General features: G+C 34.9%; 1 protein-coding gene across 1 annotated transcript in view; it reads right to left on the bottom strand.

The window, feature by feature from the left end:
• LOC311186905 (protein LEG1 homolog) overlaps nucleotides 1-21,733 on the bottom strand; it is a gene marked incomplete at both ends in the record, with an annotated part of 51,672 nt that extends 29,939 nt beyond the window's left edge. Inside the window, 5 exons of the mRNA XM_084258115.1 lie at nucleotides 5,131-5,369; nucleotides 8,651-8,751; nucleotides 9,730-9,914; nucleotides 15,843-15,929; nucleotides 21,433-21,733. Of these exons, the coding sequence (XP_084114241.1) occupies nucleotides 5,131-5,369; nucleotides 8,651-8,751; nucleotides 9,730-9,914; nucleotides 15,843-15,929; nucleotides 21,433-21,733 (913 nt within the window). The remainder of the gene's footprint in view (nucleotides 1-5,130; nucleotides 5,370-8,650; nucleotides 8,752-9,729; nucleotides 9,915-15,842; nucleotides 15,930-21,432) is intronic.
• Nucleotides 21,734-26,343: the final 4,610 nt, after the last annotated feature.

The following is a 26,343-nucleotide window of genomic DNA, read 5'->3' as shown; positions in this document are numbered from 1 at the left end:
CTGTAAAAATGTAATCTCTAAGGAAAGAAAATAGTTTGAATATGCAGAGGAATTTCACCTTCTTTTACCTTGTCCCTCACCCCCTTTCTTTCAATATAAAAGTGAGGTTTCTTTCTCTCTCTCACTTATGGGTGTGAGTGTGGAGAATGGGTTCCTTTACTGGGGCACAACTCTGCTGCATGCTAAGGTAAACATCTGACTTCATTGCATCATTCCATAGAAACTGGACATAAGTGACTTGCAAGATGATGCAGGAACCTACATAATCTACCCTTCCAACCTGAATCATATTCATAGCCTCCCAAACCCATTATCATTACAATTATATCTCCTACTTCTCCCCATGTTGCATTACAGTTTTTCTGCTTTTCCAAGGGCACACCCTGTCAGCTCCCAATTTCCAGCTTTTGTAGTTTTTCTTTCTGTATCATTTTCCCTATGTCTGTATTATTCTCCCTTCAGATATATTCAAGGATCATTTCCTCTTCTCCTATGCATCTCTGCTAAAATACCTCCGTCTCAGCAAGAACTTGTTCATGAAACTTCAATATATGATGCTTGGTATCTTCTCATATGCCTGATAATCTTTCCTAAATTATTCTTTCCTTAGCATTACATATTTACCAAGACTACTGGGTTTGCTTATTATTCAATTCACTTCCATGAAGTCACAAATTTCTCTCTTTTTTTTTTTCTGGTATTATGTAATTAAGACCTAGCACAATGCTCTCATATATTAGGTACAAACAAGTATTTTTTTTGAAAGAACAATTTTTTTCTATGTATTAAATTAGATAAAATTTCCAATGTGCAAAGACATTAAAAATACCAAACCATTTACTAGCTAATCTCCCTTCCTCATTAAACCATAATCACTCCAGCTATTATTCTTTTTCCCCCTAAACTCACCATAATTAGAGCACACAGCAGCATTCAATAACCATTTATTTCCACAATAGTATCCTGAATTAGTGACTTATTGAAATGTTAATTCTCCTAACTTCTGTAACATTTGGTGATTGCTAGATAGTGTTTTCTTACTTAATCCTACCTTTCTTGACATATTGTGATTGTCAGTGAGTGTTCAGCGATTTTCCTGAAACTTTCATTTAGTAATGATTTCATTGACATACAAAGTCATCATTTTTCTTATTCTTTGGTTAATTTCTCTCCCTTGCTCACTCCTTAGTGAGATGCCTTTCTTACAATTGTTTTAATTTATAAATATTATCTTAAAGGATAAAACATTTGCCTCTGTGAACTGCAAGTTCATAAAAAGTATGGACTAAGAATGATGTTCAGAACATAGTTGTCTAACTTCGAAAGTGTTAGAGGGAAAACCAAGGGAAATGGGACGTTCTGGGTGTGAATCTTCACCCGGGCACTTAAAACAAACAAACAAACAAACAAACCTCAGAATAAGACCCAAGAGCAGGTACACGTATAAATTTAATAAAGGGCTATTTATAAGGGAAATGAAAAGAAGGGGAGCAGAGAGAGTGAGTGAGAGAGGTTATCGTTCCTACCAGTAACGCTGCCTTAGCTGGGGCCTGGCTTGCACACTGAAGGCAGGCAAAAAAACTAACTTCCTTCCAGCCCACGTCTTCCCTTTTCTAACAAGCATGCCACTTAACCCCACCCTTCATTCCCAGCAATACCCTTCCAAGGGTTATGGCAGATCCATGGCCTGATGGAAGTTTGAGTCCTAGGTGCCTGGGCTCTCCGTGGCATGGAGGTGGAGGTGGAGTTCATTAAGGGCATACTGGTCCCCCCCAAATTATAACTAAACAACTTCCCAAAACACTGATCAATCAAGTAATATCTTCTAAACTAATAGTTGATTTTAAAGTGTTTTAGAAATCCAAATTCATCTCTAATTTTCACTTAAAAATCTTCAGTATTTTTGCTATTTACTATGAAAATCCATTCCTACAAATTTCATGAAATTATTTAGGTAGAATAACATCCAAAAGTATGAACAGATTTTGTGACCTTTATTAACTTATCAGAAATTGTCAATTATTCAGCTGAATCTACATTATACATTTCAGTTAGTATTGACAGCAATTCAAAAATTATTTATTGAGCAAATTAACAGCAATATTAATTCAAAATTAAAAATAGAGGTACAACAATAACAAAATTATGCAAACATGTAAGGACTAGTCCTTGTGAGTACTCTTCCTTTAACCATTGTCACTGGGTATTTTCATTTTATTATCGATTTCCAGAGAATTTAATTAAAATAGTGAAGGCTGAATTCCAAAATCTCTTGAAATAGATTCCTTGCAACCTTTAACTTCATTACAGTTTCCCAAACAATGAAAGACAATGTTCCTAGAGAAATGGTAAAGGTATTTAAAGTTGTAAGTAAAATTTTAATTTTGATCTCAAATGTTAAAATAATTTTTAAAGGACAAGTTAATTTTTACAGAATGAGCATGTTTTCTGTTATTTAATAAAACATGTCTTGTTATTTAAAATCATATTATACTTTCATATACAAGCTTACATACATAAACAATTAAAAATAGATATAGCAACAATTAAATAAATAAAAACTCATGAAAGGTGAAATACCAATTTTCACAAATAAGACTAATGGGGAAAGAACCATGAGTGCTTTGATGGTGGGGGTTGCGTGGTAACATACATTTGAGGTGTGAATCTACTCCCCTAAATCACATACATTGTTGTAACCCTATGGAACCCAAAGAAGACAAAACAAAAAAAAAAGTTTGCTAACATTCAGGTGTTCAACATTATAATACATCTTTATACGGCATGTGCACTACCAAAAGACTAAATTCCATCCATCATCTCCAATTGATACCCTTTACTTCTTTTTTTAAGATTTATTTATTTATGTATAGAAGAGCTGGGGTACAGGCCAGAGATGCAGGGGGTGAGAGGATTCACCGGAGATGGAGTGGGGAACAGAACAGGCAGGCAGACTGAAATACACTGCGGAGGGGAGCAGCAGGCGAGCCAGGAGAGGTCTGCTGCGCCATGTGGGTTCTCCCTGGCCAGGGATCAAACTTGTGCTATAGAGGCTGCGGATTGCTTCATAGTGTGGTGCTTAACCCCTTGTGCCATCAGGGAGGCCCTTACTCTTTTTTTAATCCGTCCCCCCACCAGCTTTCCCTCTAGTATTTCCAAATCTGTTCTCTGTATTTATGAATTTTGTTTGGTTTGTTCATTCTTTTACATTTCACAAGAGTGATTTACTTTTATCCAACTGACTTACATTGCTAAGTGAAATCACATGGTGAAAAGACAAATACCATCTATTATAAACAATCTTTAAATCAGATCATTTCTAACCATCTCTCAGTCCCTCACCCTTTACATACTAGGAGGTTATAATTAGCTTATATCATCTGTATCTAGACAGTAATTTCTCTGTCTGACAAGGTGGCAAAGATGATTGGCAGATCAACAAATTTTGTAATTCTCCTATTAATGGGTCTCTCCCAATCCCCATCTACTGGGACTATATAACAATTCTTGCCAAAGTTATGTGAGATACAACTGTATTTGGTAGTTCTGGACCTTTAAATTGCAATGCTATTTTTATTTTTAATCAAGTAATATTTTAAACCTCAAAATATCCATAATTGACAGAATAAGATATTAGGGATAAAATGAGATTATAAAATCCACAGTCTGCAGAAAGGCAAACAGTATTTTAGTCCATCAAGATGACAGAACATGAGTAAAATGAGATTCCAAACATCTACTTCTTTTGAGTCCTTTAAAGAGATACAGGTCAAGTGCTTTAATTTTCACTTGTAAACAACATGAGTCAAAATGGACAATGAGGTAATCTAAATACTACACAGGATAATTTAAAAATGCTAGGTAAAACACCATATTAAAGACATAGAAATCAGTGTTCACTTTGGTCTCTAGTATGGTTACAGATGATAATACCAAAAAGCAAAAGTCTGATAAGTAAAATCAGCTTTGTGGTGGGTGTCAGTGGTTAACAGATGTGAGTGATTCAAGAGGTAGTCAACACCATCACGTTCAAGCTGGTAACTCTCCTAAGCATTAAGTCACAGATGGATTAAATAGCATAATAGTTTCTCACAGTACAGTACAGTACTTTTTCTGGACTTTTAAAGAGGGGCCAGTTTTTCTGATTCCCTTGACTTTGTGAAGCTGTGAAGATTGATGGTACCACACTTAGAAGGATCCTATTTCCCTGAATTACCATGAAAGAAAGCCTCCTGCTAATAAACACCCCAAATCCTTATGTGAATCAGAAATATAATTCTACTGAATTTTGCTATTATAATTTGAAAGCTTATTTATTCAAACACCAAATGCTACCTAAGTAATATATACATTATGTTTAAATGTAATGAACAATACATTAATTTTAATGTTGATTCATATCCTATTTCCGAATTTTATTTTAGGAAATAGGAATTAAACACACACACACACACACACACACACGCATTCTTTTTTCCCTCAACAGAAAAAGAGTAACTGGTATCTGGGAAAGCAAATTATATTATAATTTTTAAATTTACAATTATGTAATTTCTTCTTCATTTTCCACTACCAGTAAACATAAAATTTGGAGGAATATGCCTTCCTCCAAATCAGAATTTTTGGGGCGTCAGATTTTTTTTTTACATGTATAATCAATAGAACAGGATGAAAGACATTCATATAAGACAATTTATTTCATGGTTCTGTTAGTCACGCAAAGTTTCATTATTATATTATTATGTTTTCACTTAAAATCAAAATGAAACAAAATTGTAAAACATTGTCAAAAAAAGCTTTCTGCTGCAAAAAAACTTGGAAGAAAATGAACTTATCTCCTTTTTTTCCTTGTCAAACTAAAATGTGGTGATATTCTGCTGTTATTTTCAAGTATCCCAGTGGAAAGTATACTCCAAGTAAGGAAAATATTAGAGAACATGGTAATGCAATGAACCCTATCAGAGATTCACAAGGACTATTGTTAAGACCTTGAAACAGATACTTATACAAGTCAATCTTTCCTTCTTTAGACAGTCCTTGTAAACATTTATAGTTATGAATTTAATGCTATTTCATTACCTATGAAATCAAGGTACAGGGATTTGTAAAATAATAGTCTGTATTTCTTACCTGTGTATTTATGTACTTTGTGAAGAAAACTTAGAGCAAATAGGACAATGTTTTGTAAGTTAGTGAAGTCCCTGATGAAGTGGCCTTTATCCCCACTAACAAGCATTCGTGTTGGCAGACCCTTCTGGAATTCATGCGTTCTCATCAAGGTTGAGGGAAAGAGTGGTGGAGCTAAATAATCCACAAATACAGCCCAGTTGCTTTCAAAATCTGCTTCTTGTTTAGAATAATATTTTAACCTATTAGACAAGTGAGAAGGAAGTATACATTTAGAATTAGTCCACTCAGAATTCTGCCAATTAAATTTTCAAAACAGACCTGCTAGAAACTACATTCTTCTATGTGTTAGGATATGCAACATAGAAATTCAGTGTTGATGGTGGCTCCTAGATTTGAAAATCTGAAAAGACAATATTTGATTATTAAATGTGCAAATTACCATCCTAGAAAATATGTACTTTAGTCAAATGTTTTGCCTTTTTACAAAGCATGTTCTACTTGATAAATTCTGAAATGTGACTGAGACTTTTTATTTTAACTTGAAAATATAAAATCACATTGGAAAAACTTCAGTTAGATTTGGGTATCTCTTGAAGAACACATGATTTTTATTTAAGATAAACACTAAAAACTGAAATAACTTGCAGAAAAAAATTTCTTATTTTTTAGGTAGTTTGATATTTGGTCTATTTTTCTGATAATATATACTAGAAACACCTTTTTTCTGTACTTGTGAAAGAAATTTTAAATTTATTTTTAAAAATTTTCAGTGAATAATTTTATATCATTTGTATCACCTATTCTAGTAAACTCTTGAGCTGTATTTTGAGCCATGCTCATTCCCTGGGAAATAATTTATATTCTACATCTTGCTCATCAATCTCTAAGGTCTTCTATGTTAATTTTAGACATTATATGATTTATTGCATTTCCCATGTATTACTCTAAGTAATATAGACATGGAGGTATAGATGTCATGGACTAGAAAGTAATAGCTATATACCATCTGGTCAAGGAAACACATCTGTATATATGTTGTTCATCTGCAGCTATGTGAAGACAGAGGGTAAATAACCGCTTTGACTACAGAAAAATTGATTAATACTTTAGGTTCTTATCAAAATACCAATGGCCAACTCTCAAATTTAAGAAAGAGAAAATACATGAAGATATTCAGTGCAGGTCATACAATCTTAATAATAGTTTGACTAGACATTGCATAGAATGTAGGGGAGCCAATAGCACATAAAAGAGAGCAAGGGATGTGAACATATCCTTAAGGAGGGAAGAAGAGCTGTGGTTAAGTGTCTCTTAACATCATTTTTATATACAGCATATGTAGTTTTATTAACAAAGACGCTATGAGGGTAAAAGCATGGACTTTGGATTCAGACAAAATTTGATATAAATCTCCCTCCTGCCACTATCTACATATTTTCTGAAGAGTTATTTCATATGAAATTTCATTGTTATAAAAATTGAGTGAATTATAGGAAAACTCATAGTTCAGAATCTGGCACTATACAGATATTATAAAAAGAAATTCTAGAAATAGGAGGGTGTGACACCTGTGGAGACAGCATGTAATAGCATAGTAAAGATAATGAAGGGCGTAAAGTAAATATGTTACTATAAAAATAATTGCACTTATAAACACACATTTCTATTAGGAATAACTAAAAGATATTTTTTCCTATGGAATGTGAAAAAAACAGACACATGTACAATTAAACTTATTCATCCATCAATTCATGTGATTATCAGTTTGATTCAAGTTATTTATAAATTTGCTCTATTGAAATAGTATTCAAATATAATCACATCCAATAGTTAGAAATAGATGCAATGAAAACAACAAATCAAGTGAGCAAATGACAGACCTTGTACAACATCTATAAGAAAAATTATCTACAACATCCTTGAACTTTAGCTACTTGAAGTGCTGTCAAAGTTGCAAGAATAAAATCTGACTCTCTTTTTTAAAAAAAATTTAATTTTTTATTTTATATAATTCTTACATCATTTTTCTTTTTTGCACAATGTATGCATTTTCATTTTGGTTATATTCCCCATGCAATTGCACCCCCCCTTATTTGACTCTAATCCTTCCTCTCCACACCCCTCCCCCACCCCCATAGTGTGTCTCTGGTTTATAGTTACTTGTTGATTTTGATAAAATCTGACTCTCTTATCCCTAGAAAAGGCAAATGTCCTGTAGACACAACATGTGGCCACCATACCATTTTTAGAACTCTTCAATCATTCATCAAAATTTACCTCAGTAGATATGTTTTTGTAAGCATCCAATCAGTCATATCTCATATCTGAAGTCAGCCCATCGGAACAAACTGTCTACATAAATATACTTCTAATGCCAATCGACAACTGTCTTACCTGAGTGACTTTCTCATACTATTGACCCAATCCACCTATGCCTGAAAATCCACTGATCCCTTAATGCTGTGACTGTGTCAGTGACACTGTGTCTGACCAACTTAGCTCTCCCTTCCTAGAGTTGAAATAAATTCAATTTTGTCATTTTAATTCAGATATTGAGTGCTGATCCTATCACCCTTTGAAATTACTATGGAAATGTTATTTTCTAGAGAAATGTAGTTTTCCATGTGCTTGGGGAAAAGCTACTAATAAAATTATTATTTTATAAACTATTTTTTATAAACTATAATGACTTGATTTCAAGTTTGATGTCAATAACCCTCTCTCTACTTCCTTGACGGATAACCTCACCCCTCCTTGGTAGTCATCAGAAATAAGTTGAGGAACTGAGTCATAGCAAGAAGATTTTATGATGATTATAATCCTAATTATTCTGCTGGACTTGCAAAGAGAATGAACTCTTGTTGATCAAGGTAAAATCAACTCTTGAAGCAACACTAAGAAATAAACTATACATAGAGTCTCTTGTCTCTGATTTGTTTATCTTAATAGTATGTGAGGTCAGTGGGAAAGATAAATGTAGGTGGTTAGTAGTAAGTCCTCAATCACGTGTGCCTGTGTTTACATATGCTTTTAACCCCCTTTCTTTCCTTCTTGCTATCCTCCATTTCTTATTCTGGGTGGCACACACCACCTCTAATAACGTCATTCACTTCACATACTGTTTCATTTAAACTCACTTGCTATAAAATGGAGGGAGAATTTTGACATTACTTTAACTCTCTTGCTTGCTAGCCAAGATGGTTGTATATTTCCTTCCAAATAAATTGCTAAACAAGTTACTTTCTTTGATCAAAATGATGCAGAGATCCTATAGCTACTTGCCAATTTGGTCTATGGACACCAGTTTGTGTTTAAACAGACTTTTAAAACTTTTCTGTACTGGTTTTGTTTTATTATTTTTTTATTTTGTTATGTTTCCTATTTTCCTGTCAGTTTTCTCTTTATCATAGCATTCCCTCATGGTTCACATATTAGTAAATTGAAAAAGACTTCAAGGGACAGTGAAAGATGTAAAGATTGATACCATATTAAAACAAAATAACTTTAGATCCATTCTTACCTATTGTCAAAATTTTTATGAGCAGCCTGCGAGGATGAGACATGTGCAGCCCATAGGTACTTCAACAGGTCTTCAAAGCTACTAGAATGTGACTGAACATGCTATCCAAGAAGAAAAATGGCAATATTGAGGCAAACAATCTCCTATCTTAAAAATCTATTATATTCACAAATACTATATATCACAAATACTATTATATTCACAAATACTATTATATTCAAAAATCTATTATAGTCACAAATACCTCTCCTCTCATTCTAAATGAGAGGAGAGGAGACCATTTTTCTAAGAATTAAGGTTTAAATAATTTGATGCTTAACACTCCCTAAAAAGGTTAATATTATGTTAATTACTAGTAATGCTGAATCCATATGGGAAGAATAAATCACATATTTTTGAAATGTTCAAAATTTTATACTATTCAGAACCCAATCTTTAATATTTTATTCATTTGACTATCCCCTGATATGCAATGAAATTTCCAAAAAATATTTAAAAAGTCAGAAATAGGAAGAATAAGAGGTATAAATGCATTTTATTTAGTCATATGCAATATAATGAACAATTTTTCTAAAAGGAAATTTGATCTTTGGTCATGTACTCTCAGCCATGACACTTTACTTGCAACACCAAAATCTGATACTCATTGTTAAATAATTATTTTAGTCAATTCATGTTATTATTTATCAAGAGAATTGAAATAACTTGATCAATTTCAGCACAACTTATTCTGTAATTGTATTTCTGAACAGATGATTGCTTAGTTTATCTGAAATTATGATGAACTTGGACACTTTATGCACTATTAATTGATAATTTCTTTGGGCTCACATAACAGCATGTAATTTATGTGGTGCCAGAAGAGTGGATAGGGCAACCATAATACTGTACTGGTAATAAGAAAGATGTCATGCTATAATCTGCTTCTACTAATATTGCTGTCATCATAAACATTTTCATATTAGGAACTTTATTTTTTAGGTCCATATTGTTCAATGCATCAAATATCCTACGTTAAATAATTGAAGAGTTATCTGGTTGCTCTTGGAAGCATAAATTAAAACACTAAAAATCATAACCTGATAAAATTCATTCCACTTTTTCATTGCTTCTGGAAAAGATGAACGACAGCTAGAAATATTATAACAGAAATTCATTTGATCCTTAGATGGTGGCAGAAATGTGACATTGTCTGATGATATCCCCATTATGCCAGAATCAATTGCAGCAAGGAAGGGCATTGCAGAGAAATAATAATTAAAGGCTGTATAAACAAAAGAATTATTATAAATGTTAACATTTGAAAGTGGTTTTATTTTGAATTAAAGAAATCTATTATAAAAGTAAATTTATAGGGTGTGGAGAAAAAAGAACTCTCCTGCACTGCTGGTGGGAGTGCAAACTGGTCCAACCACTATGGAGAGCTGTCTGGAGATTCCTCAATCTGCTAAAGATGGAGCTTCCATATGATTCAGAAATTCCACTCCTAGATACTTACCCGAAGGACACAGAAACATTAATTCAAAAGGGCACCTGCAGCTGAAAATTGATATACAAGAAGCAAGAAGAACACCAAACTTCCACGACGAAAGGAAAAATACAGCAAGACACATAATAGTAAAGCTCCCAAGAATCCAGGACAAGGAAAAAATAATGAAGCTGGCAAGAGGGAAGAAACAGATAACATTCAAAGGAAAACCAATCAGGCTGACATCAGACTTCTCCGAAGAAACACTACGGGCAAGGAGAGAGTGGAGGGACATAGTCAACAGACTCCAAGAAAACAGATGCCAACCAAGAATACTCTATCCCGCAAAGCTCTCCTTCCTCTTTGAAGAAAGAATATGGACCTTCCCAGACAAACAGAAACTCCGGAATTTCATTGCAACTAAACCCCCACTCCAAAAAATACTACAAGGAGTCCTAAAGCCAGAACCTCAGAGCGACGAATAACAATGAAAGAAGGCCAAAAAAAAAAAAAAAGTTATTAAAAGAATAAATAAATAAAATCAAAGGAAAGACAAACACAATGGCAAATACAGATGTTAACATATCAATATTAACTCTAAATGTAAATGGACTAAACTCTTCAATAAAAAGACACAGAGTTGCAGCCTGGATTAAGAAACAAAACCCAACCTTTTGCTGTCTCCAGGAAACACATTTAGCTACAAAAGATAAAAATAGGCTCAAAGTTAAAGGATGGAAAACAATCCTACAAGCAAATGGACCAAAAAAGAAAGCAGGAACAGCTATACTTATATCAGATAAAACAGATTTCAAACTCAAAAAGATAAAAAGAGACCCCAATGGTCACTACATTATGATCAAGGGGACAATACTTCAAGAAGAAATAACACTCATTAACATATACTCACCAAACGAAGGAGCACCAAAATATATCAGACAACTGTTGTCCTCTCTGAAAACAGACATCAGAGAAAACACATACGTAGTGGGAGACTTCAACACACCACTATCAACAATGGATAGATCAACAAGACAAAAAATAAGTAAAGAAACCAAAGCTCTAAATAAAGACCTAGAGCAATTGGGCTTAACAGACATCTATAGAACACTAAACCCCAAAAAAACGGAGTACACATTTTTCTCAAGCGCACACGGATCATTCTCCAGGATCAATCACATACTGGGGCACAAGACAAACATCAACAGATACACCAAGATTGAAATCATATCAACCATCTTTTCTGACCATGAAGGCATCAAACTAGAAATAAACCATAAAAAGAAGGCAAGGAACTTTCCTACCTCATGGAGATTAAAAACCACACTACTGGAAGACCATTGGACTAATGAGGAGATCAAAGAAGAAATTAAAAAAATTTTTGAATTGAACGACAAGGAGGACACCAATATCCTAAATGTATGGGATGCAGCAAAAGCAGTAATAAGAGGAAAATATATAGCAATAGAAGCTCACATCAAGAAACAAGAAAGAACGCAAAGAAACAACCTAATCTCGAAGCTCAAAGATCTAGAAAAAGAACAACAAGAAAACCCCAAAACCAGTAGAAGAAAAGAAATAATAAAAACCAAAGCAGAAATAAATGAAATTGAAACTAAAAAAACAATCCAAAAGATCAATGAAACCAAGAGCTGGTTCTTTGAAAAAATCAATAAAATAGACAAACCCCTAGCCAGGCTCACAAAGGAAAAAAGGGAGAAAACACAAATAAACAGGATCATCAATGAAAGAGGAGAAATCACAACGGACACAGCAGAAATCAAAAGAATAATCAGTAACTACTATGAACAGTTATATGGAAACAAGTTTAACAATCTAGAGGAGATGGACAAATTCCTACAACTCTACAATCACCCAAAGCTAGATAAAGAAGAAATAGAACACCTAAACAGACCAATTACAATTAGCGAAATTGAAATGGTAATCAAAAACCTCCCCAAAAACAAAAGCCCAGGACCTGATGGATTTACAAATGAATTCTACCAAACATTCAGAGACGAATTAGTGCCTATCCTTCACAAACTCTTCCAAAAAATTGAGAAGGAAGGGACAATACCAAACACGTTCTATGAAGCCAACATTACACTAATACCAAAACTGAACAAGGACAACACAAAAAAGGAAAACTACAGGCCAATCTCCCTAATGAACACTGATGCAAAAATCCTCAATAAAATTTTAGCTATCAGAATCCAACAATGTATCCATAAGATAATTCACCACGACCAAGTTGGATTCATTCCAGGGGCACAAGGATGGTTTAACATCCGAAAATCAATCAACGTTATCCAACACATCAACAAAAAGAAATATAAAAACCATATGATAATATCAATAGATGCTGAGAAAGCTTTCGACAAAGTGCAACACCCATTCATGATAAAAGCCCTTGAAATTCTTGGGATACAAGGAACATACCTCAACATCATAAAGGCCATCTATGACAAGCCAACAGTCAGTATCATTCTCAATGGTGAAAAGCTGAAAGCAATTCCATTAAGATCTGGAACAAGACAAGGATGTCCACTCTCACCATTGCTTTTCAATATAATACTGGAAGTCCTAGCCAGGGCAATAAGACAAGAGAAAGACATCCAAGGAATCCAAATAGGAAAAGAAGAAGTCAAACTATCACTATTTGCAGACGATATGATATTATACATAGAGAACCCCAAAAACTCCACAGAAAAGCTAATTCAACTCATCAATCAGTTCAGTAAAGTGGCAGGATACAAAATCAACATGCAAAAGTCAGTAGCCTTCCTATACACAAACAATAAATCTGAAGAAGAAGAAATCAAAAAGACCATCCCTTTTGTTATTGAAACAAAAAAAATCAAATATTTGGGAATAAATCTAACAAAAGAGGTAAAGGACCTATACAAAGAAAACTATAAAACACTGTTAAAAGAAATAGAAGAAGACACAAAGAAATGGAGAGACATCCCCTGCTCATGGATTGGAAGAATAAACATTATTAAAATGGCCATCCTTCCAAAAGCAATATACAGATTCAATGCTATTCCAATCAAAATTTCAATGTCATTCTTCAAAGAAATAGAACAATTATTGATGAAATTCATATGGAATCACAAAAAAACCCCGAATAGCCAAAGCTCTCCTGAAAAAAAAAGAAGGGAATGGAGGCATCAGACTCCCAGACTTCAAACTCTACTACAAAGCCATAATCATCAAAACTGCATGGTATTGGAACAAGAACAGACATACAGACCAATGGAATCGAATAGAAAATCCAGAAATAAACCCACAGATTTATGGTCAACTAATCTTTGACAAAGGAGCAAAGAATATGCATTGGAGCAAAGAAAGTTTGTTCAATAAATGGTGCTGGGAAAACTGGGTCGCTACATGCAAAAGAATGAAGCTTGACCACCACGTCACACCATACACAAAAATCAACTCAAAATGGATTAAAGAACTAGACATAAGACCTGAAACCATAAAATATATAGAAGGAAATATAGGCGAAACACTACGTGATTTGCACATCAAAGACATCTTTACAGACACATCACCCAAAGCAGTGATAGTGAAGGCAAAGATAAACAGCTGGGACTACATCAAATTAAAGAGCTTTTGCACAGCAAAAGAGACAATAACAAAAACAAAGAGAAACCCCACCAACTGGGAGAACATTTTTGCACCCAACACTAATGATAAAGGACTGATCACAAAAATCTGCAAAGAGCTGATGAGACTCAACAACAACAAAGAAAATAATCCAGTCAAAAAATGGGCAGAAGAGCTTAAAAGAAACTTCTCTGAAGAGGAAATGCAAATGGCCAACAGGCATATGAAAAAATGTTCAACATCACTTGTCATCAGGGAAATGCAAATCAAAACTACCATGAGATACCATCTTATACCAGTGAGAATGGCACATATTAAAAAAACTAGCAACAACAAATGTTGGCGAGGGTGTGGAGAAAAAGGAACTCTTCTGCACTGTTGGTGGGAGTGCAAACTGGTCCAACCACTGTGGAAAGCTGTGTGGAGATTTCTGGACCTACTAAACATAGAGCTTCCATATGACCCAGCAATTCCACTCCTAGGTATTTACCCAAAGGACACAGAAACATCAATTCCAAAGAACACCTGCACCCCTATGTTTATAGCAGCACTGTTTACAATAGCTAAGCTTTGGAAACAACCCAAATGCCCAAAAATAGATGACTGGATCAAGAAGATGTGGTACATATATACCATGGAATATTACTCAGCATTCAAAAAAGATAAACACATGCAATTTGCTGCAACATGGATGGCGCTGGAAGGGATCATGCTCAGCGAAATAAGCCAAAAAGAAAAAGAAAAATACCGGATGGTCTCACTCATAGCAGGAATCTAGAAAACTTAAATAAGGGACCAGGAAAATGAATAACTATAAGAAAGTGAAAATCAAAATCAACAAAAAACTATGAACCAGAGACACTTTTAGGGGGGCGGGGGCGGGAGGGGAGGGATTGGGGTCAGAATGGGGGGCTGCAATTGTATGGGGAATATAACAATAAAATTTATAAAAAAAAAATAAAAATAAAAAAAAATAAAATAATTTGATCCTATAAAAAAAAAAAAGAAAAAAAAAAGCAATGAAAAAAAAACAAAACAAAAGGGCACCTGCACCCATATGTTTATAGCAGCACTATTTACAACAGGCAAGCTATGGAAACAACCCAAATGCCCCAAAATAGATGACTGGATCAAGAAGATGTGGTACATATACACAATGGAATATTACTCAGCTATCAAAAAAGATAAACTCATGCAATTTGCAGCAACATGGATGGAGCTGGAGGGGATCATGCTCAGCGAAATAAGCCAGGAAAAAAAAAATACCAGATGGTCTCATTCATAGCAGGAACTTAGAAAACCTAAATAAGGGACCAGGGAAAAGACTAGTTATAATAAAGTAAAAATCAAAATCAACAAGCAACTATAAACCAGAGACACACTACAGGGGGTGGGGGGAGGGGGGAGTAGGATCAAAACAAGGGGGGTGGGAATTGTATGGGGACTATAACCAAGATGAAAATGCATACATTGTGCAAAAATGAAAAATGATGTAAAAGATCTATAAAATAAAATTTTTTAAAAAGTAAACTCTTAGAGCTAGAAAAGTGGTAAGATTTAACTAGCAGTTCTGGGTTTTTCAGAGACCATCAGAAAATTTCCTTTTCTGACACAGGCAACTCAAATATGTTTCTCTTTAAAACTTTACCTTCACAAAACAGAATAGATTTATGTTGTAGATTTATTATTTTAAATCATGGATAATAGCTGCACTGGAATTAAAAGAATAGATTCTAAAGTACAATAGATAACAAATAAAAAATAGAAACATCTATAGAACACTATATTTTTTTAATATATCCTCAATTTGATAACCCGATCTATTTTAAACATTTGCTAATATATACATATTTTCTTGTTGACAAAGCTTTATTTGATAAGAGATCATAAATTCTTCTATTTATTTTTATAATCAGATAAACTAATAAGGAACATTTTAAATATCTAGCTAAAAACCCATTTCAAAACATTCAGAAGATTTGAATCAAGCAGATTCTTGTAATAAAACCAGTTATGTTGGCACTTATTTTTGTTCTAATTGAGATTATAGGTCATATGGATTCTTTATAGAAAGGTCATCAACTTGAGTTCTGATTGTTACATTTAACTTACCAGCCCACCAACTGTCCACGGAGATGCACAGATGAGCCCCAGAAGTGTAGCCACAGTCTGTTTTTTGGGTGGGATCAGCTAATCTGCCTAAAAGGGACACCCAGACATGGGTTAATGAAGTAGAAAAAATAAAAATATTTAGCAAGATCCATTATATTTACAGGAAGGTACAAAACATTTATTCACTGAAAGAATTGTGACAGCATTTCCCCCACTGGCATTCCTCTGTGGCTTTTTGCTTTGTTTCTCTCCCATTCATATTCTTTCCTTCTCGTTAGCATCCGTGCAGTAAGTCTCTGCATCCCCATGCTGGCATGCTCCTGTGCTCTCATAGACTTTTTTTTTTAAATTTATTTTTATTTATACAATAGCAGGGGTAGAGGCCAGAGGCACAGGAGGGTGAGAGAATTCACCAGAGAAAGATCGGGGAGCACAACAGGCAGACTGACCAAAAGCACTACTGAGGGGAGCAGCAGGTAAGACAGGAGAGGTCTGCCGCACCATGTGGGTATCTCCATGGCCGGCCGGGAATTGAACCCGCGCTGCAGAGGCTGCAGACAGCTTCACAGCGCTGCGCTCAACCTGCTGTTCCACTGGGGAGGCCCCAGACATTTTTTTTTAAACATCTGTAATTTGTATTTCTTCTACTCACCTAACTCTTCAACTCTTTGCATTCAATATTAGAGTCAATATTTATGTGTGTGAAGCAAGCTCTAGACTGTTGGCCTAAAACCAAATCCTTTTCCTTTGCTTCACCACTATTTAATCCTGGGCAAATAACTATAATAAACTTCATTTTTTTAATCTATGTACTATAGAAACTAACAATAATTACCTTATCGAGGTTTGGGGATATTAAATGAAAAAAGGACATAAAAAGTGCTCAGGACATGTGCTAAAAAATATTAGTCATTATTCAATTTTTTCACTTTTTCTTTATATCAAGTTCTTTTATCTCCTATTTTCTTTTTTTTTTTTTACTTTTTTGTTTGTATTTGGAAGTTTAGGATTCCCCTTTCTTGTGAAGCTCTATGGTACTCCCACGAGCACATGTACTTCTCTAGTGCTTCTCCCTGTTTTGTTTTGCCTCTCATGCTCTCCGATTACCCCTTATGCCTCAGTTCTAGAGCCAGCTTTCAAAGCTAATTTTTGAGTTTGGCTTTATCTGACCCTTTGTCTAGTTTCTCTATATTCCACTTATAAGTGACACTATCTGGTATTTGTCTTTCTCCTTCTGACTTATTTCACTGAGCGTAATCCTTTCCAGTTCTTTCAAATCTTCTCTTTCTGCTTCTTTCACACTTGAATTCTCATCTGTTCTACCTTTTAAATATATCCCTGTATATCATTTCCTCTGTCTCTGATTCTATGAACATCTCTTTCCCCTTTTCAACCATCTCCACATCTAATTTATTTCCTGTGCTCCTGCTAACTTTCTTTTACCTTCATTTCCCCCCAGTGGTTTGACCTTCAGTATTACTTTGACCTCTCTCATGTTCAGGTTTTACTCATTTATTGGGAACATCCCCTTTTTTTCTCCAAGTAAATCTTCTCCAGTAACATTTACACTTTCTTCCTTCTCTTTCCTGTTCACAGTATTTTCTTTTTTAAGATTATTTATTTATGCATACAAGAGTTGGGGTACAGGCCAGAGGTGAGGGGCGGGGCATGAGAGGATTCACCAGAGACAGAGTGGGGGAAGAGAACAGGCAGATTGACCGAAGTACACTGCTGAGGGGAGCAGCGGGTGAGTCAGGAGAGGTCTGCGCACCATGTGGGTAGCTTCCTGGCCAGCTGGGGATCGAACTCTTGCTGCAGAGGCTGTGGCCAGCTTCATAGGTTGCATCTTAACCCCTTGCGCCACCAGGGAGGCCCCTGTTCACAATATTTTCTATGTCCTTTCTTCCCACCAGTTCTACGCATGCTTCTCATGAATCTATTTTGTTTCTATTTTACTTTCTATCCTAGTTTTTCATTTAACGCTTTTGGACATGCTTCACCTAAAGTGGACAAGAACACATTTCTGAGTAGTCTGTTAGTTCATGGAGAGTTCTCAAAATTACTATTCCTCATTTGAAATAGAATAATATTCAAATGTGTGAAACATTCTTCTCTTGGTTTTGGGGTTTTATCTCATTTGGGAGTTGTTATGAATTTTCTAGACTTTCTCTTCTTATAAACCTCCTCAGTCTCTGAAGAAGTTTATCCATGATGCTAACCTAAGGATTCCCTTATGTGGTGACTTCCTAATCTTCTACTCTGATTCCTCAGAATGTTTCAGTTCCATTTTTGTTAAATAGCCACAGAACTCCTTTATTGGTGATTAATGCTCTTTCCAACTGAGTCTGCCTAAGACAACACTTGGCCTTGACAGGCAGGGATGCTGCTTCATCAACCTCCTGTTTCATGTCAGAGAAGGTTTACCACTCTTTGGCATGCTTAACTGTCCCCCCTTTTCTATAGTCGAACTGTGTCTAAGTCCTGTTGTGCTAACCTCTGAAGAACATTGTACTTGCTTTCCTATGACAAGAAATACATTATTCTCAATAAATGACCAAAAGCTGTATTTTGTTATGCCAATGTTTTAAGACCAAAAGTGTACTAGATGCTGTATTTGTTACTATGCAAAGACAAATTTCTGCCATAAACTTACCTTATTTTCCAATTATATTATTTCCCTAGCACAAGTTATGTAACTTTGTACTCCAAAACTCACCCTTTCTCTTTCTCTTTTCTCTCACATATGCAATGCTTACTCAAAACTGTCTTTAACTCATTCTATTTCTTTCTTCATGATTACTTTTAAAATTTTAGCATTCTATCTTTCATTTTTTTCAAGATTCACTCCATATATTACTCTATTTCCAGGTTTTTCCAGCATACAATACTCACTTTTATTCAGTATTGTAGGCTTTTGCCATTTATTATCCTCTGGCTATGTAATTTCTTATTTTCCCTCTAATCATGTTGTTAGTCCTTTAAGGGAAGGCATAAAAAAGTACTGTAAATATCTTCTCTAATCTTTAAAAAAAAAAATAAAAATCTTCTCCACTGGCCACAACTTTCTTTTCATCTCTTCTTTATCCAGCTTCAAGTCCCAACATTCTCTTCCCAATGCTAACATTTTTCCCATTAAATCTTCTTTTAAGAAATAAAAATGGGGGGCCACCCCTGGTGGCGCAGCAGTTGAGCGCTGGGCTGCGAAGCCTCCCGCAGCCTCTGCAGCGCTGGTTCAATCACCGGCCGCCAGGCAAGGGTCCCACATGGTGCACAGACCTCTCCTGCCATGCCCGCTGCTCCCCTCAGCAGTGTACTTCGGTCCTTCTGCCTGCTCTGCTCCCTGCTCTGGCTCTGGTGAATTCTCTCACCCTCCCATGCTTCTGACTGTACCCAGTGCTTGTATAAATAAATATATAAATCTTTAAAAAAAAAAAAGAAAAATGAATGACTATTGACATAAGTAACTAGATGGATGAATCTCCAAACAATTATGATGAGATTAACCAGACCAAAAAAAAACAAAAAACAAAAAAAAAACCCAAAACAAAAGCAAACAAAAAACCAGAGTACACAACTATTTTTATGAAAATTCTAGATCATGCTATCTCATCTGTAGAGATGTAAAGTAGATCAGTAGCTTGTGAAGCTGGAAAGTGTAGTGGGCAAGGAATTGGGGGAGCAGGAGGTTAAGGATGGAGTGAACACAGTGGACAGTGAAGTTCCTGAAGGTGAGCATACAAAGGGAAAAAGAAAATTTTTAGAATGATGCATTTTATTTATCATCTGTGATTATGGGGTCAAGGCTATATATGCATATTAAACTTATCAAATAATACATTCTTAATGTGTGCTTTATTATAAACTTCTTATATATTATAAAGTTTTTTTTTTTTAAAGAAATTCTGCTAGGCAAGCAAGCAACAAACACTTAAAGTGCTTAAGTTTTGTGCAAGCATTAGGTCCTTATTACTAAATTGCACCATATTCTCACTTAAGGGCTTATTCAAGACTCCTCAGTCTGAGTCCTAACATATTTCTTAGCTGAGTCCATATAGATCTTCTTAAATTTATCTTCCGCTATTTTTTTTTTCATAATCCAACTATCCCAAATATGTAGTAGTCTTCCACCCAATACAACCTATATTATTACCATCTTTTAAATTTGTTTCTTAGCAATTATATTCTAGTAATGCCTCTACCAACTTCTTTGGTCCTACTTTTTGTATAAATTTAACCCATGGTTGTCTCTTGTGTTTCCTGAGCTGCTCTTATGTTTACAGTGGTTTTAGATTTAGTATGCCATTGGTGAAATACTTTTATAGACTACTTTCATTATTTTTAAGCTCGTTTTGATTTTCTCTAGTTGGACCATGTGGTATATTTACAATTCAATGAAATACTAAGTAAAGTCAGTCATTTAATAAAATAGAATTCCATTTATTGTGTCCTTAAATGAAAATGAAAATTTGAGAGGCATCCAGTTTAATATTCTACCTTGTCTTTGGTTCATGACTGGACCCAGGATAGAAAATTGTGCTAATAGTGGCTTTACGTGCTCGTCAGGGGAGCTGGTTATAGTTTAAGTGGACCTTATGTTTGATTTCCCCCAGAACCTTGTCTCAGGGGATCAGTTATTCCTCTTCTCCAGGCCAAGAACAACCTAAGAATAGGAATTATACTGAGTGTAAGAAGATCCTTCTGACAACCTTGGTTGTGATGTCAGCTGAGGATATCATCATAGATCAGATCTTACAAGCCTATCTTTCCCACCACTGCATTGCCTCATTAATTACTTTCTTCCAATACTATTTTCTAGAAGCTGATAGTGAAAGTTCCTTATTTCTTGTATGCCATTGTTAGCCAGAACAAGATAGCTTGGGATTTAGGATATTTTTGGTCCAAAACCAAAAATCTACTTTCATTCCTTAGTGTAGACACTATTTTCCTGGAAAGAACACATGAGAGAAAGGTTTCCTAACAGGTTTTTTCTCCTTTGTCACTCAAGTCTATATGATTACTTGAATTGTAGATAATACACTCTTTTGTATTTAATGAATATCATCCATCAGTTCTTAGACCTAGTCTTGATTCCTAGCAGCACCTCAATAAATGGCTGTTGATATTAAACGAATCGTGTCTAGTATGCTGTGTCTCAGAGAATGTGGTGACCACTAGCCATTGTGGCTACTAATATTGAAATTAAGAAAAAGTAAGAATTTGGTTTTGTGGAAGCATCAGTCATTTGAAGTAGTCAATATTCAAGGGACAAGTGATTACAGGATGGCTTCTGTTCCTGTACTAGATATAGAAATATAGATTTTCATCATTGCACACAGATCTATTGGACATTGATGGGTAAAAAGACCATACAAGTATTATTCCATAAATGTTTGATAAGACAACACTTATGGGGAGAAAATAGGAAAGGAGTGGGAAATAGAATGGCTGAGAAAGAGATTAGTTGGAGTTTGAAGGGAAAGAGAAAATATAATCAATTTTCAAAAATGTTGTGTTATTTGTAAGGTATTACCTCCTAGTTAATTTAAATTTAAATCAAAGGGTCATTGAAATGAAAGAGATTCCTTCTTACCTGTATGATACTGCCATCCAAAATGTATAGGCAGTCCCCACAAAATATTTTGTTCATTTTCTGGTGAAAATCTTGCAAAATACTTGGTTGTCTTGCTTAACAGAATTTTATATGTCCCCATTCTCTCAAGGTAATGCCAGAAGTTAATGATGTACTTTCCATTTTCTATCTTGTAATCACTGAACTGACCGGGGCTCTCCTGCCACAGAGGTGGGTATGCATCTGAGATATTGTATGCTCCTCCTAAAGAAACAAAAATACAAGCAATTAATACACAGACACAGGAAAGATTAGAAGTCATGATGTTTGAGATTTTTGGAGGCTGAGATTATGAAAGATCTCTTATTAGGAATTGGGAGAAGTCATATTACTTTTTATACCTATTAGACCAATCAACACTTTGAATTCCCTTCCCTAAAGGAAATAGGTGGAAATAAATAAACATATACCCAAGAAAATAGGGCACACCTCCCTTATTAATCACCAAATAAATAATGTTAATTATTTACCATTCTCTAGAACCTTTAGTAAGTCTTGGCATCATTCTAAATTTGTTTCTGTCACTGTCTTCTGTCTGTCTCCTCTCATATTAACTATAACAATAAATTGTATGTCCCTCCTATGGGTATATATATTTTAGACGATGGCCATTAATTCAAATAAATATATTAATATAATATACATAAAATTAAATTGGTGATATTTCAATGACATAAAATGATAAAATAATATTAGATCGAATTTGGAAGCCATTTTAGTGATATTTGGGACTTCGCCAGATCTTTTAAAATTACAGTGCAAGTCTCAGAGGTGTATATCAGACCTGAGAATCTATATTCCACATAGCAGGACCTGAGCCAGAGACTGTGCATGTAGTTTATTCACAGATATAGAATGAAAGGAACCAGAGGGGGTGAAAGAAACAAAAAGTGAACACCAGGAGAGATAAAAGGCTGACCTCTAATAAGGATGTTGATGCTTAGATAAGAAATATTATTATGAAACAACCCTTTGAGTTGCCTTGAGGTCTGGAAGTGAGACACATTTGCATTCATCATTCACTGAACATAGCTTATTCAAGGGGTAGAACTCTCCTGCAATTCTGTATAGAAGCCTGTGTGCTCAATTTGCTCTTGCAGGTGTCCCAGGAGGCAGCAGAGGCACAGAAGCCCAGAGCAATGGGTCAGAGTAAGAGGAGTGACTGAAATTAAGCTGCTAGGTGCACTTGCATAAAGCAGGTCAAAGTTTGTATGGAAATTATCATAGGACAGTAACTTTAGTCAGAACTGAGGTCAGGAGGGTTGAGGAGTGATAAATAAGAGATGGCCTTTTCAGATACCTTACACTGTGACCTGGATTATGGGTCATAACTAGAAATATGCAGGTTGAGGCATCATGCAGGCATAGCCCTTCCCAATAAGCACATGTAAGTGTTTAGTCTAATTGTAATGAGTTGCCAGAAGATTCCTTATCAGACCCAACTTTACAAATATTTATTGAGCAGTGGCCTTACCTGGTGCTGCATCAGCACTGACCTGCCATGATGACCCAGGTAGAAAAGACCTGTCTTTGTTATGTTGAACAAAGGATTACTGTAAAATTTTAATTTATAATGAAAGAAAGCAATTTCATGTGTGATGGATGAATTTTACCTTTGAGTTTTTCTAGCTTTATTGAGATATAATTGCTAAATAAAAATTGTATTCATTTATGACATTCATGGCATGACACATACCTTGTGAAATGATCACCACAATCAAGCTAATAATATATTCATTACTTCATTTTGTGTGGGTAGTGAGAATACTTAAGATTTACTTTCTTAGCAGATTTCAATATGAGACACAGTGTTATTAACCTAGAATTTATTCATCTTATAACTGAGAGTTTTTAACCTTTGTTAAACGTCTCCTCATTTTCCCCAAGCCCCAGCCTCTGGCAGCCATCATTCTACTCTCTTTTTATGCATGTTAATTTCCTTAGATTCCACATATAAATTAGTCTTCAGTATTTATATTTCTGTGTCTGACTTTTTCACTTAGCATAATGTTCTCCAGGATCATCCATATTGTTAATATGGTCGATTTCCTTATTTTCTATGGCAAAATGATATTTAATTTATTTCTTATAATTTACATTTTATTACATAAAAGAGACCCAAACACTGACACAGTGCCTGAAGACAGAGAAACCCATCAGTGGAATAGAAAGTGTTATGCAGACATTATTAGGTCAGGAAAATTTTATCTTCTCAGTTATAACATATTTACTAGTAATATCTTAATCTTTTAGGCACTATTACATTACAGAGCCTAAGAAATTAGAATGAACTTTTAAGCAAATTTTTACCTCATGAATCTAGATGTAATGAGAAGTTCAATAATTTTTCTTCTGGAAGAGGGATGTTGCTTCATTTTTGTCATTTATTCTTTCACTATCCATTTAGTGAACACCAACTAAGTACAATATATTATAGAGAATAAAAATTAAAATAGATCACAGTTATTTTTAGGGAAATATTGAATGAAGAGGTATGGTATTTTGGAAAAGGGAATCATATCTGTAGATTCCAGATGGCAAAGGTTTCATCAGATAAGGAAAGACTTCTAAGGTGGTCGTGTATGAGTTGAAGCTGCTCTTTACTTGTATGCCTACCTTTTCTTTCCATGTATCTTATTTCACCCTGGAAAGAGGTGTTTTAGAGGCAGTTGAAAATGGATTGTGGTGAAAGGAATGAAGTGATAGGGTATAGTGTTTCAGTAAGTTATAATGTGGTAGGTACCAGGTTATATGGCACAAATTTCCATTCTCCCATATATCTACCATTCACTGATATATTTCCACCCAGACAACTGACCTTCATTCAATGTATTTGATTGTATCTGTCCTTAGGAAATGAGAATGTATTCTAGAGATATTGTGAATGCGCCAGTGGGAGAAAAAAAAACAACCACCAGAAACTCTTCCTTTTCAGTTTTAAATTAATTGTTTCATACAGAATCTAAATCTAAACTTTTAGAAACTGTCCTTATGTTTATTTGTTCTCTTTGCTCTCTGTTTCACAACTCTCAGGAAAGCTTGACCACAAATAGTTTATGGTTCTCACGCAGAATTTTAGTGTCACCTAACATTGTTTAAAAAAATAGGTTTAATTGCCAATTGAGTTAACTATCATGCATGTAATAATTATCTTTCACCCATATTTGTCAAATTCAATGTCCCTCTATAACTTAATCTGTTGAAATGTCTTCAAATTTAGATGGGTAAACAGTGCTGGTGCTTTGTGTAAGGGATGACACAGTAATACAGATTCATGATGACTCACGAGTGGCCAGAGAGCTATTGAAGGGCATTATTATAACCTTCCAGGACATGAGGAAATGCACTAGATTACAGGAACAAAATGAAGATTCTTTTACTTTAGTAATAATCATTGTTGCAAAGTTGAGCACAGATAATATAAAAACGGAAATGAACCTTTGCAGTGTTGCAATCTGCTATCAAAGATAATCTTTTTTGTCTGTGTGGGTGTGTTGTCATTTTGATATGTTGTTAAGTTCATTTGTTTATGGTAGCATTTAAGTTTTTATTTTTAACCCATTTTCGTTATATTTGATTTTTAAAATAAATTATTAACATGTAAAATGGCAGAACTGTAAGACGATGGCTGCAGGAGAACAAAGCCTGATGGCAGCATAGATGCACCATTAGCAACAGCCCTGCTGAAGGAAGCCTTGGCTGGCAGTGGGCCCAGGGGGGCAACAGAGCAGGCAGCACAGACTGTGGGGCCCTGAGGCCCCAGTGGGTGTTGGAGCAGGTGAAGGCAAGCAGCCAGGGAGTCCCCTGCAAGCAGCTCAGAGCTGTGTATGGTATAAGATTCAGGCTTATTTTTATTCCTCTTCATGCCCAGTTTTCCCGATCCATTTATTAAAGAGACTATACAGTCCTCTTTGTATATTCTTGACTCCTTTGTCACAAATTAATTAACCATATATGCTTGCATTATTTCTGGGTTCACTGTTTTGTTCCATTGGGCTACGTGTCTGTTTTTATGCCTATATCACAGTTTGACTTAGTATAGTTTTGTAAAATAGTATTACGGAATCAGGGAATGTGGGGCTCCAGCTTTGTTTTACTTTTCCAGTAATTCTTTGGCTGTTTGGGGTCTTTAGTTGTTCCTTACATTTTGTCTCTTGACTAGACATTTTTTTTTTTTATAAATTTTATTGTTATATTCCCCATACAATTGCAGCCCCCCATTCTGACCCCAATCCCTCCCCTCCCGCCCCCGCCCCCCTAAAAGTGTCTCTGGTTCATAGTTTTTTGTTGATTTTGATTTTCACTTTCTTATAGTTATTCATTTTCCTGGTCCCTTATTTAAGTTTTCTAGATTCCTGCTATGAGTGAGACCATCCGGTATTTTTCTTTTTCTTTTTGGCTTATTTCGCTGAGCATGATCCCTTCCAGCGCCATCCATGTTGCAGCAAATTGCATGTGTTTATCTTTTTTGAATGCTGAGTAATATTCCATGGTATATATATACCACATCTTCTTGATCCATTGACTAGACATTTTTATTTGATCTCTTTATGTAAGGATATCACACTTATGTACAGACATCGTTGATCAATCTGTTATATGCCTTTTGAACAATGAGTTTTGCTTAACAGGGCTTTCTCCTAAGGAAAACCAATACTATAAAATGTCAAATATTTTCATTAGGGACAATTTTATTTGAGAAATAAAGAATACCATAATTTTTTAAAATAATCATTCTTTTAATTGTGGTAACATTAGGATTCTCCCCATCAGGTTTTGCCACCAGAGAGTACCCACCACCAAATCACCCACAGTCCATCATCATAGTCCATTATTCTTTCCCTTTTTGTTCCTAGTCATCCTCCACCTTCT

Source organism: Talpa europaea (assembly GCF_964194135.1).
Source record: "Talpa europaea genome assembly, chromosome: 2".
Lineage (NCBI taxonomy): Eukaryota > Metazoa > Chordata > Mammalia > Eulipotyphla > Talpidae > Talpa > Talpa europaea.
This window is presented reverse-complemented; position numbering and strand designations above follow the sequence as displayed.